Source organism: Capricornis sumatraensis, chromosome 1, assembly GCF_032405125.1.
Source record: "Capricornis sumatraensis isolate serow.1 chromosome 1, serow.2, whole genome shotgun sequence".
Taxonomy (NCBI): domain Eukaryota; kingdom Metazoa; phylum Chordata; class Mammalia; order Artiodactyla; family Bovidae; genus Capricornis; species Capricornis sumatraensis.
In genome coordinates this window covers 41,748,321-41,761,415 of record NC_091069.1, presented here as the reverse complement: position 1 = coordinate 41,761,415, position 13,095 = coordinate 41,748,321, and the positions used below count along the sequence as shown (strand labels likewise).

Below are 13,095 nucleotides of genomic sequence, written 5' to 3'. Positions count from 1 at the left end.
TTTCCCACTGTTCCTTGAAAGAAGTTCCTTAGACCTGACTACTTTTGAGCCTAGGCCTTGTTCTTTCTGTCTGGATAAAAAAAAAAAGAAAACAGTACCAAATAAACTATGAATCACTGATATTGCTCTTTTGGTTTTGTTTATATCCAAAGGCATTCTATTTGAATAAAGCATGTCAAGGTAGCATCAGTCAAAATTTGATTCACTATGTTTGCAGGTGATGGCTTGGACAACAGTGTAGCTTCCCCCAGCACAGGTGACGATGATGATCCAGATAAGGACAAAAAGCGTCACAAAAAGCGTGGCATCTTTCCCAAAGTAGCCACAAATATCATGAGGGCGTGGCTGTTCCAGCATCTAACAGTAAGTGGATTCTAAATGACATATGTAAACTAAATATGGACAATGAACCAGTTTTGATAGAAAAAAAAATGGGGAAGAATGATCCCTCTGGACTTGGAATATTTCATAAATCACTGTGTGCCCACAGTTCTTACAAAAGTGTTAGCACTTGTTTCCTAGATCCATACCCCAAATGAGGAGTTTTATTTGAAGTTTGCTATTTCAGTTTTGCTCACTTTTGCAAGTTATAAGGTTTAGGAGATCAGGAGCACTTGTAATTTGATGTATGTTAATGATGTTGCTTTTCTCAGTATGACTCTTAAATACCAGGAACCAGATCCCACTAAGAACAAAGTCAGACAAGCCCCAAAGAGAAGGACTTAATTTCTTCCAATGCTTTACAGTGGACCTTTATGGTGACTGGTCTGCAGAAATTTAAATCTTGTTGCAATGGCAGGATGCTCACATAATTTGCTTTTAAGTGGTTTGAATGTACTGGCTGCCATTACAAAATGTTCATCCGAGTCAGAGCTGCACAGTGAAAGTTGTCCCTGTATTTAGAACTGTAAAGGAAAACAGCAATATAGAGTCAGCCCTTCCTGTGTAGTCCCTTGTGACTTTTCAAGCCGAGTTAACAGTTTATATTGTCTGTGTGAGTATTGCTGTTTTCACTGCAGGAATTCTCCTGGAGATGTGAGAAACTGGAGATTTGGGGCTTTATGCTACTGAGGGGTTTGTTTTGTTTGGTTATTGTTCTGAATGGATTTCATGTTGAAAACATAATCATAATATTTTGGTGGATATTTTTGGAAGTGCATACTTATTTAAGGACATCTAAGGAAGAAGAATGACATGAAAATTTATGGATAAAGTAATATATTGAAAATCAAAAAGTTGTTGACCTGGGGGATTTTCAACAGTACAGACAAAGGGTGAATTTAGGCAAGTCATAGTACAGACTAGCCTAAAATGAATGAATGTGAAAAATCTTTTTTTTTTTAATATTAGTAGCAGACCTTTTGTGACTATTTTTAGGTTAGTTTGCATTTCTTAAAGTCATTTGTTTTTCTTCAGTATCAAAGTTAATTCTCCATTGTCACTAATGTGTCCAGACCTGTTAACCCTCACATGCTTGCCCACTTTCAAGCCCATGTTCCTCAGTGACTTATACTGACTGATATAGGGAGACAAACAGGGGATGTGGGAGGCCATGCTGGTTTGGCTCCTCTGGATAGAGAATATGCCTTCAATAACACTTGAGGCTATAAATTAATTCCAATTGTACAGTATCCCTAAATAAAATAAAAACTGAGAGCAGCAGGACTAACTAAAAAATAGTTTCTTTCCCTTTCTTCTTCCCTGTATGATTCCAAACAGTAACTAGACTATGCTGACAGTTTTGGAATCAGCTTTGAGAATAATACCGATAGTGAGTTGAAGATGTAGATGGTTTAGCTGATTTTCACATCATATTAGGTTGACCTAAAACCTGATTTGGGTGCTATTACTTGCCTGACACTTGTTGCATTTATGTGGATGGTTTGAGATCTGCCTTTTGAAAGTTTGCTGTTGAGGATTATCGACCACCACCAAAGCGGGGAGGGAAAGACTAAGGTCTAGAGGGCACAGCATGAGAAATAGTCTGGCATCTAAAGTCAGCAGGAGATAAGAAGTGACAATTGGGCAAAAGTGCTGATGCAGCCATGTAGGTGTTTCAGCACTAGAGCTAACCGACTAACCTCTGGATGAGTGTGGAGAGAGGACAAAATCAGGTTGATCCTGAAGTCACAGCCAAACTCTTTCTATTTCGTATACTAACAGAAAAAACAGATAGACTTCATCAGCCTCTATTTCAATCTGCAAAGGGGTTTTGGCTTCCCTTGAAGCTGAGGTGCCCCTGAATAAAATATAATCAAATATTGGTTCAGACAGAATCAGGAGAGAGAGGAGCAAGTTCTTTTATTCATTCACCAGATTTCCTGGTTTTCTAGGTCGTATCCTTGTGAAGAACCTTGCCAAGTGCTATGTTATTAAAAAAAAAAAAAAAAAAAACCCACACTTTTTAAGTAGCCAGCATGACTTTACCTACATTGCAGTGCTCTTTGTGGTCCATATGTTATTGGGGCAGTTGCAATAGAAATTATTCATGAACTGTCTGATTTTGTGGAGGTCCAGCTAACTTCCTTCAGGCTGGGGGTTGGTGCTGGCCTGTACCACTACCCCGAAGAGGGAAACCCATTTGTTCTAGTCTCCCTGGCATTCTAGGAATGCGTATAGACATTGTCTCCTGGTTTCCATTGGACGTTTCCACCCTCTTTCCCTTCACCACTGCCATCTACTCATACAAAATATTGGTAATGATAGTGGTTTCTAAAAAGTAAAAACTCTTGTAATATCATCTAAAAAAGAAAACTGAGAAGAAATGTTTACATTTTCTCCCTCTTTCCTTAGCCCAGTGAAAAAGATCCCCCTCCATTCCTCTTCTCCAACTGCTAAAGTAGTTAGATCTCCAGTTACAAGGATAGCCTTCTCCTTGTCTCCTTATACTTGAAGGAATGCACAAACTGTTTAGGTAACATTTATAGTCAAGAGCTGATTATAATAAGTGCTATGAAAAAACCTATACAAAAAGTTTTATTATTATTTGTCCAAATGTAAGTAACTACTGTTATCTTTAGTGTTAATTCTTTAGCAAATTTATCTCAGAGTCGGGAAGGTTTTTAGGGAGGCACAATTCAGTTGAAAGACTATGTACAAATTTTAGAGGATCACATTCCTCTATATGATTAATGCAACTTAACCAGGAGATTCTTTCTGAAGTCTTGCTAAATATAAAAGAGCAATTGAAACTCTGGCTAATTAAAACAATAGCAATCGCAGTTTATTAGCAAATTGTAAAAACTAATCTTTTAAATACTAAAAAGCATATTATAAAACCTCACACTCCTTTTGGAAAGCAAATTAGTTTCTTTTTTTTTTTTTCTTTTAAAAATAAATGGGTCAATCTTTTCATTAAGGGTATTCAGTTTAAAAAAAAAAAATCTGCCTTTGAAAGTGCTTTCAGCATTTGTTTGTTAGGGGAGTAGAAAAGCCCTGAATTTGAAAAAAAAAAACAACTTTCTGGATTTGCACCCCAGCTGCATAAGAAAAATGTGCCTTTCTGTAGTTGGCTGCAGGTAGATTTAATCAGTAGCACATTTTACTACTCCAAGGAGAGAACTAAAGCTTCATTCTTGGACTCACAGTCTCTAGCAAGCTAAACTGGACATACTTGTGTATTATGAAGACAATAAAAGAAAAAGGAAACAAGTTTTAAACTTTGGTGCTGATGGGGTAAAAGGAAATTTCAGTGATGTGAATTTCCAGTTAACCAGTTTTGATAACTAGAGGTCTCCTAAAAAAACAAGAAAAATATTGCCTGGAATTGAAAAGAGTAACACTATTTAGATAATGAGAGAGAATTCGAAAGAAAATGAAAGTATGTATTATAGAAATGCTTGCATTTGCCTGAAGACAAATCACTGCAAACAATTAGAAAGTACTTAATATTTGGCTGTGAGTCACTATATAGTCACGATCAGTTCAGGGGCATATACCACATCAAGATATTTTTCCTTCCTTAAGGGTATTATTCCAACTGTAAATATAACCTACTATGTCATAATGTTTAAGCTGGATGTGTTTTGCATATCACTGGTTGTCTTGCTACATAGCATTACAAAGATACATGCCTAAGGGCTAGTAAAAATGAGGAGAAGGAATAAATACAATGTTTAAGGTAAAAAAAAAATCAAGGGTCTTTTGTCTGTTTTTCTACCCTAGCATGTTGCACACACACACACCTAAAATACTGCAATCTTTAATAAAATCTAAGTAGAAAAGCAGTTAATATGATTCTTATTTATTTAAAGTATACAGTGACATATTTTCCTGTATGGAGCTATTGTGTGCCCTAGGAATCCTGAGAGTTAGGGAGAGTGGAAGTTGTCAAAATGCATACCTGTGATAAATCAGACAGGGGGTGACATATTTGACTTTCATTCACATTCTCTTGGATTCCCCATCCTTTGACTGATCTTGAGGATTCCATTGGGTACTATAGAGACAAACTTCGTTTCTAAGTTATATATACATTTTGCTCTTTGAGTTTGTTTTCTTTCTTTCAACTTTTAGCCTGGAATTTTTTTTTTTTTTTGCTGTAGCAAAATTTATGTCTCAGTTTCTGATTTATAAGACTTTCCTCTCAGTGTGGATAAAGCCAAAGTGAAGGGCTGTAGAATCTTCCAGGTTGAAAATTGCGTTGCCATAGAAACACTATTAGATGAAAAGTGCCCTGCGGGTCCGCCACTCTAAGGATGGAGTAAATGGAATTGAATTGGGAATTGAATGCTCTAGAAGAGACAGATGTTGTTTCATTGGTTTTGCTTTTGGTAACAAGATCTGGTGGAGCCATCTTAGTGTCATATCTCTGCTTGCAATTTTGGAAGAATTGCTCTATAAACATTATGAATTATTGTTACAATGAAAAAGTACTTCTCATTGGTATCCCATAATGCATTTTGTTGATCAAGGTGAGTGGAAGGTCAAAAGGCAGAGAGACGTGCCTACAAGGAGGTACATAGTTAGGCAGCAGATAAAATTTGCTCCTCTCCTCCCATTTCTATTTCTTTTCCTATCCCTCACCTCTATTCTTTGCCAATCTTAACAGTGAATATTCTTATTGTGCCTTCCCAGTTAGCATCCTTTCACTACCATTAGCCCTAAGAAGGTAGTGAGGCAGGAAGACTATGTTCTTGAATTTTTGTCTGAAATGTTAATCAGGGTAGTGCAAAGTATTTGGGGAGGACGGTCCAAACTAAGTCCTCTGTGTTCCTGTGCCTGAGCTAAGGAGGGTGGCTTGTGAGACTGGCAGGTAAATTTTATCCTTTTTTTTTTTTTCCATTATGTGGTATCTACAGATACCTTATTAAATTAAGATGCTTGAAAACTAGTACTAAGATGTGAGATTTTTGTTCTCCTTTCAGGTGCCTGTGTCCCATATCAAAAATGAGCTTTCTGAAATTCATAAGAATATCTTCACAGTTCTTACTTTTTTCTTTTAGGTGGTTACCATTCACCTTTCTAGGCTTTAGTCATGATGATGGTCAGAGCTTGGCTTTGCTGAAACTAACACAGGCTTGGATGACAAATCCATCTTCCATTTAGAAGATCTCTGCTACTTTGGAGATTGTGTATTTCAATTTGGTTAGCTAGGATCCTAAATATCTTTCTCCCAATTGGGAATCATTTGTCTCAGGAGGAAAATGGAGTATAGATTATTTAATTACTTGGAGGTAATGTTGGAATGTCCTCATTCTTCTGCAATATACGTCATATAAGCTCTATTTTAATAATGAGATGAGTGGTTTCTAGATTCTGGGGCAACTGCTTTTTTCTTTTTCTTAGCTGGTTATTGAAATCCTAATGGGATGGGTGATGAATTTTCTTAGGTCAGGTAAACTGAAAAGGCTACAGCTGGAATTCTTCACCCAGAAGAATCGGAGTTAATACTAATGATCATTGTGAATTAGAAGATCAAAGGCGAAGCATCAGCCTGTTCTCCAAGTTGCTGCCCCAGAGGCCATTAGTGACCTGGCAGAGCTCCCTCCCAGCCTCTTGCACACCTCCTTGCCTCTGCCCCAGCCTTTCTTCCCCATCCTAGTTATGCACCTCTGACCTGAGGGAATTACAGTCCAGTCCGTTGATGAAGAGGGATGGGGAAAAACAATCAAAAGGGAAAACAAAAGTCCAACTTGAAAACTGCTCATTTATCCAGGTACATAGGACCCCTAAGCAGATGAACTCTGACTGGGACTCTGTGAATTTCATGGTGTGATTGAGATTTTTGTGCTCAAATGGTTTATTCATTTCACAGATGATTGGGGCCTTTATGTGGTACCTTATGTGAGAGACTTTTGTAGTATTTTGATGGCAATTTGTCAGATTATTCTAAAATTTTTATTTGTTTCCAAGACTAAGTTAAAAATATGCTCTAACTTGATTTTCTGATATACTCTTAATTGGGTTGATTAAAAAAAGGATTAGTTTCAAAATGGAAGTGCTCATATAAGCGCAGTTTAACTTGACGGTTGCTGATGCATGTAACTGTTGGAACACTGGCTGGCCATTTACACTTCAACACATATATCAATATCATGTCTTCCGATTCCTCCTGGTGATGATATGTTTTTGAAGGAAAAATACCAAACTCAGTCACTGTTCCTCCTCAGTTTATCTTTCGAGTTAAAATTGGAGCGTTATATACATATGTGTGAGTGTATTCGCTAAACTAACTCAGTCTAGCCCTTAGGAATTTTATGTAATATAAACTTGGCTTTTAACTTTCTCAGTGTTTAAGATTCCTAGTGAAAGTACTTTGGTTTAAAGAATGGAGGTTTGATGGAGAGAAAATCCAATGGTTTTGTTTTAGAAAGGATTCCAGTGTTTTAGTTTGGTCTGACTGGTTGGTTGTTTGCCAGTAGAAGTAAATCTCTATGTCATGGAATTTAGGAGATTTCACTTAACCTGAAGCATCCTCCGCACATCTCAGTCTTTCTTATTGAAGTGTGATTATGATTTTGTGTACATATGTGTCCCTATGTGCTTGGGCGTTTTTCTGTCAGACAAATCTCTCTGAAACCCTGCCATCCGTACCAGCACTAGTGGACAACTGATCCATTTTACTTGTTTTAATCCTCTAAATAGCTATGTTCAAGGCTCTCATTTTTCTGTTTCTGCTGATGGAAGCCAATGCCAGAGGGTAGGCAATGACTGGAGACCACATTTGCAATGGTCACAAAATTCCCTGGGTTATGGGCCAAGCTTACCTGAGCTATAATTACTAAATGACATGAGACAGCAAAAATCATTTTATTTAAGTTCCAAAGTAGTAACAATAGTGATTGTGCAGAGTCACATTAACATGACGGCTATAGACAAGCATACTCATGTTTCAGTACTGCCGGTCCTTCCATTTGCAAGTCCCGAGCTTGGTAAAGGTGGCTTTTCTCAATGGGTTGGATACTCGGCTCAGTGTGTAGGAGCAGGAGAGAACCCACAGACATTCAGATAAGGCATCCATTTCTTGGTGGGCCTATAGACAGCCTCCAAGAGCAAAGGAGCAGCTAAAAGCATTACGCCAGGAAATTGTCTAACATTTCAAAACCTTTTAGTTTTCGTGTTTTCTTGCTATTGCAAAATGCCTTCACTCAGCAACTGATAGCCCAGGAAGTGTGTCTCCCAATACAAGAAGTATTGTTCTATCTTCAGACACTCCAAAGAAAAGATAGGCCTCACATAACTTAATGTTATAAATGCAAACACCTTAAGTTGGTTCATACTCAAATGAGACATAAGTTACTTGGTTTTGTAATGGATTATTCAAAATATTGGAAATAGAGACCTTTGGTTCGATTTAAATAACTTGCTTGTATTTGAATGTCCTTCTGGTATTATCGCTCCAGAAAAAAAAATGAGGCAATATATATATGAACTTAACCTTTTAAGTAAATTTGCTTTTCAGTTCCTAATATTCTGCCATCAGTGTTTTTCTGTTTTCACATTAACTTTGTTGCTAGCAGCCCCGCAGAGCGCTCTCCCGTGACAGGAATGACCTCTGAGAATTCGGTGTCCTAGGAAGTTCTGGGGACATCCAGAGGCCACGAGATGTAGTCTGTTAATCGGAATGCTCATCCTCAGAAAGATCAATGAGTAGAGAAAATTTCTATTGCAGTTTATAGAAGTTTAAGAATAATTCCTATCTCTTATTTAAAGAAAAGTCAGTTTTCAAACTTCTTGGAGGAGGAACGCCACAAAAATGACTTGATGTCATTCTTGAAAAGAAATGAAATTATCTCCTGCCTGCATAATGTTACTTGTTTTTTTACTTGTTACCGAATTTTTAAACAACGATCTATTGATTGCTTGGCTGTTTTGACACTGGATCATTCTGTCTTGTTAACAGCTAAAGGAAAAAATTGATCAAAAGGTTAAATAAAATTATAATTTGTGTTTCTGTGGTGCTTTATGTTTTTTTAAAACTTATTAAATTAAAAATAGTTTTTAATTATTTATTTAGCTTTGGCTGTGCTGGGTCTCCGTTGCTGCGAGGGTTTTTGCCTAGTTGCAGTGAGCGGGGCTACTCTCTAGTTGTCCTGTTCAGGCTTCTCGTTGCAGTGACTTCTCTTGCTGTGGCTCCCAGCGCAGGCTCAATAGTTGTGGTGCCCGGGCTTAGTTGCTCCACAGCATGTGGGATCTTCCTGGATCAGGGATCAAACCCCGTGTCTCCTGTATTAGCAGGCGGATTCTTTACAATTCAGCTACTGGGAACCTTCTATTATCTTTATTTTTAAGAAAATTTTGCCCCCACCATGGGCCATGTGATATCCCAGTTCCCCAACCAGGGATGAAATGTGTGCCCCTTGCACTGGAAGCATGGAGTCTTAAGCACTGGACTGCCAGGGAAGTCCCAGTGGTACTTTGTAATTTAATCTTTTCATATACACTGTACTCTTAATCCTATAAAGTAGGCAGGATGACAAAAATAAAGGTGAGAGAAGTTCATGAATTTTCTCAAGGTCAAAAGCTAGGAACTGGCAGGGCTGGGGATCTAGGATCTCCTATCTTGAATGTGCTTTTTTAAAAATCATATTTCCTCCCTAACAGAGCAAATCAGATCACATCGTTGGGAGTTCCTGGTTATAATAATAATAATCTCACTTCATGAGCTAGCTGATTAGTATTTGTTAAATAAAAATGTGAGCCAGAATGTTTGGCATAAAACTTCATAGTACATCCTGATGGTCATTGGTAACTGAGTGTCAAGGATGGTCCTCTCCTATCTGGATTCTTTTTTCCAGATATATCTGTGCTTAAAAAAGGCCATAGCTGCAGCTATTGATACTTTATGCAATTGTAATCATTTATACATTGTTAGAATTTTAGACTTTATATAACTGTCCTTTCTTCCTTATGGAAGTAGGTAAATCTCTAGTCCTCTCTGTGACTAACAATGAGTGATAGTGATTTGGAAGTGAGAAATCTTTCTTCCTGCAAATCCTAGGTAAACCTTTGAACATAGAATTTAGCTCCTTGAAGATTTTTTTTTTCCTTTTTTTTTTTTGCCTGTCACATGTTCAGGATGCCAAAGAGCTATGTCTTTAATTTGCTTTATGGAGATAGAGGAAACTGCTTATGCAGCCCCGATTACTCCTGAAACTACAATCCAACTGTCGTTTCTCAGCAAAGAAGGCTGCTAAACCCTGGAGAATTAAGCCACCGCTCTGGGGTATGACACTGAGGTCTGATCATTTTAAAGCTAGTAATAACCAGAACCCTAAAATTCTTATGAATAAAATGTAATTTTAGTAATGTTTCCATAAACAGTGGTAATGGTGGCATTTTAGTAGGCAGTGACATTAGTCACATCCAAATTGCACCACATTGGCTTTTAAATTACTCCACCTGTCTGTATGAATAGAATTTTCAGTGTAAAAGCAGAGAGACAGCTGCTGCTAATGTCTCCTTCTCCCTGTGCAGATAATGCTGGCAAATCTACATGCATAAAGGACTGGTTTGTGATGTAAAATGGTACCTGACCCTGCTGGCTCCTGAGCTGCAGAGAAATACCTTTAATTACCAGTGGCTGTGTTTAGTTGTTGACATAAAAATGTCAGCTTCCAGGGGTGTAACCTCAGGTTCACTCCCTCTAGTCATGTCACCCACCGTACACACTCTTCCTTCCACCCACATCTGTAGTGAGATGGGTGAGTGTTTATCTTGATGTGTTTCAGAAACATGCAAGGCATTAATACTTAAAAGGAAAACATCTAATACTGTATGAACTTGATTGATGATCTTTCCATTGGAGAACTTTTTTAAAGATTAGTGGAATCGAGTTCTTCTTTCTAGCCAGAATGAAAATACGGGATACCGTTTATACCTTCAAAAGGCTTAACATCATTCATCTGATACAGATACACTTTCTTATGGGAGGATCGTGGCCAGGCATTTCATAGAGTAGACCCGGTGAAGAACAGGAGGTCTTGAGTCTATCACATTTTTTTTTTTGACCGTATACCCAGGTTTCCTGTTGATACAGGATAAAGCTTTTTCTGGAGAAGCCTGTTTGCTCTTGACCTTTTGGTTCTGGTCTATTGTAACAACTAGATCGAAATAGGAGTGGGCCAGCCAAGAGGAGCCTCCTGTTTACAATGCCTGTTGCCAACAATGTATTTGGCAAAATGGTAAATAGAAGATATACTTGTCTGGCTCGTTTGCAGGCATTCTTTTTGACTTCTTTCACACAACTGGTGTTTTTGTGTTTAATTTAACAAGGAATGAGTAGTAAATGAAAGCTGCTGCCTGAAATCCCACTGTGAGCGTGTTTTGCACTTGGCTCCCCAGTGACAAGGCAATTTGTGAAATTATGTGATGGAGTAATTAGATGAAGCTAGGGCTCCTGATTGTTGCCATGCATATGTGGCGAGGGTTTGTTGCGAAGAGGGAGGGAGAGGGAAAAAAATAGATTATTACCCTGGCAAGTTGGCTCAAAGCTTCTTCATTTATTTGTAAACAGAATATTTAGTGACCGCATAGGAAGTAGCTGTAATCACCAGCTCATAAAGAAACCACAGCAGAGCTTTTGGATTTTTGCAGAGTGCTCATGTAAAATTTAAGCTGGGAGGCAGAATCCCTGTTAATGTAATTAGGATCTAATTTACCACCCTTTGCACACAGATGTAATAATGTCTAGATATTTATTCTATCTTTAAGCACGTTACGTATACCTCAGTGCAGCAGTTACTGAACAGAAACAGGTGTGAGCACTTCCCTAATTCGTTTTTACACTGTAAACACATAGCAATTTAAGGGAAATATTTACCAAAAACGAGGGGAAGGAATGTCTGCAAATGAGGCAGTAATGGACAGTTGCCCTTTATGTACTGATGGATTTCTCAATGGTTAAGTAAATTAAAGCAAATGCTAGAAAAATCAATAGGCCAGCATAGTCTTGGTTTTGCCTCATAGACTTCGGGACAGAATGACAGATGTGGTGTCTATGACCCATTTAAGTATTAATGCCTGAAAAACTGCTTCTGCATGCAAGGTTATATAGGCTTCGAAACATTCCGCTATATTACATTACAGACAATAATATTTTTAAGTATATATGGAATTTATACATTTCAGTGAGGTTGTTCTTACGTGATACATTTATACTGGAAGATTAGTTGTTGCAATAGCACCATAAATCAGTTTTGAATGTTCCCACACGGAAACATCTTCATAAGGCTGTAGTTGAAAGGTAAAGATGATGTATATCAAGCTTCCATGTCTCGTGAAGTGAATATGCTCCATAACACTCTATGTGGAAACCAAATTAGATTTAATTAAGGGGTAGATGCTCAGAGCCTTTGGGAAAAAAAATCTGTAAGAAACCACGGAAATGTGGCATTAGAATTCAGTTAATCTCCAGGGCTCTAATGCTGTATTTTACATTTGTACCAACATGGATCACACGTCACATAGGTTGACTCTCACAGCATGTGGAATTTCAGGGCTGTCCTAATGTTCTTAGTGGTAGGTATTGACCTCTGAGAATGAGAAGGTCAGCCTCTGGTAGCATCACAGAATGTGCATTCCCCCATCCATTGCTCCCATTACCAACGTCAAGAGAAATGGTGGAAAAACTCTCCCATGGTTGGATTGTTGATTACTAGAGGCAGGAAGAAAAAATGTGCAAGAGTACTGGCTTTAGGAACCAAAGCTAATTTCCAAACCAAAATAAAATGGAGGGTTGAACTCATTATGCTGGTCATTCAAGGAGAAGGTGCCTTTTGTTGCAGAGAAAGAAAGTTGTGTTGGCTTGCAGTGTCCTGTTTACCTTCTTATGCTGAGTGAATTCAGACAATCATTCCTTCCTTCTCTGCCCTTGACAAAGCAGACCTGGGCCAGCCTGCATCTGGGTTTTGAAAATCGGTATTTAAAGGTGATATTGGGGGGTTTCCCTGGTGGTCCAGTGGTTAAGACTTCACCTTCCAATTCAGAGGGTGTGGGTTTGATGCCTGGTTGGGGTGCTAAGATCCCACATGCCTTGTGACCAAAAAACAAAAACATAAAACAGAAGCAATATGATAACAAATTCTATAAAAGACTTTAAAAATGGTCCACATGAAAAAAAAATCTTAAAGAAAAAGGCATTGCACTTTTTACAGGTGATACTGTGATGAGCCAAGTTCTTGGAAACATCGCTAGGTTGGAATGATGGGGAGAAGTAGCATAATCATTTAGGTTTCTAAATCGAAGATAGTTTCCTGATTTTTAATCTTCATACAATATAGTATGTGTAACTATAACATTCCCTTGAATCTGGAAATTTAACAATGTTACACATTTGGAGGTTAAACTGAGGTGTAAATAGTAACTTCACAGAAGTCTACCATCTAAAAAACTGGGAAATGGAAATTACTTCGGAACTGAAGAGTCCTTTGCTTCTTCAAAGCAGTGCTTCTTAAACTTTCATGTGCATTCCAGTTATCTGGGAATCCTTTTTTTGCGTGGAGATTCTCAGAGGGATGGGGCCTGAGAATCTGCATTTTTAATAAGCTCCCTGCTGCTATTGGACTGCAGAACAGACTGTTCATAGCAAGGATCTAAGGAACGTGAGCAAGATAACAGATTTTTAAATGGAAAGATGATTGTTTTTCTCCATCT

At 38.0% G+C, this 13,095-nt stretch overlaps 1 protein-coding gene across 4 annotated transcripts in view; it reads left to right on the top strand.

Moving 5' to 3' along the window:
• The window catches only part of MEIS1 (Meis homeobox 1), a 144,895-nt gene that overhangs the window by 80,850 nt on the left and 50,950 nt on the right, over positions 1-13,095 (top strand). For all 4 annotated transcript variants that reach the window (XM_068976446.1, XM_068976367.1, XM_068976276.1 and 1 more), the window contains one exon: positions 218-363. In XM_068976446.1, the coding sequence (XP_068832547.1) occupies positions 218-363 (146 nt within the window). The remainder of the gene's footprint in view (positions 1-217; positions 364-13,095) is intronic.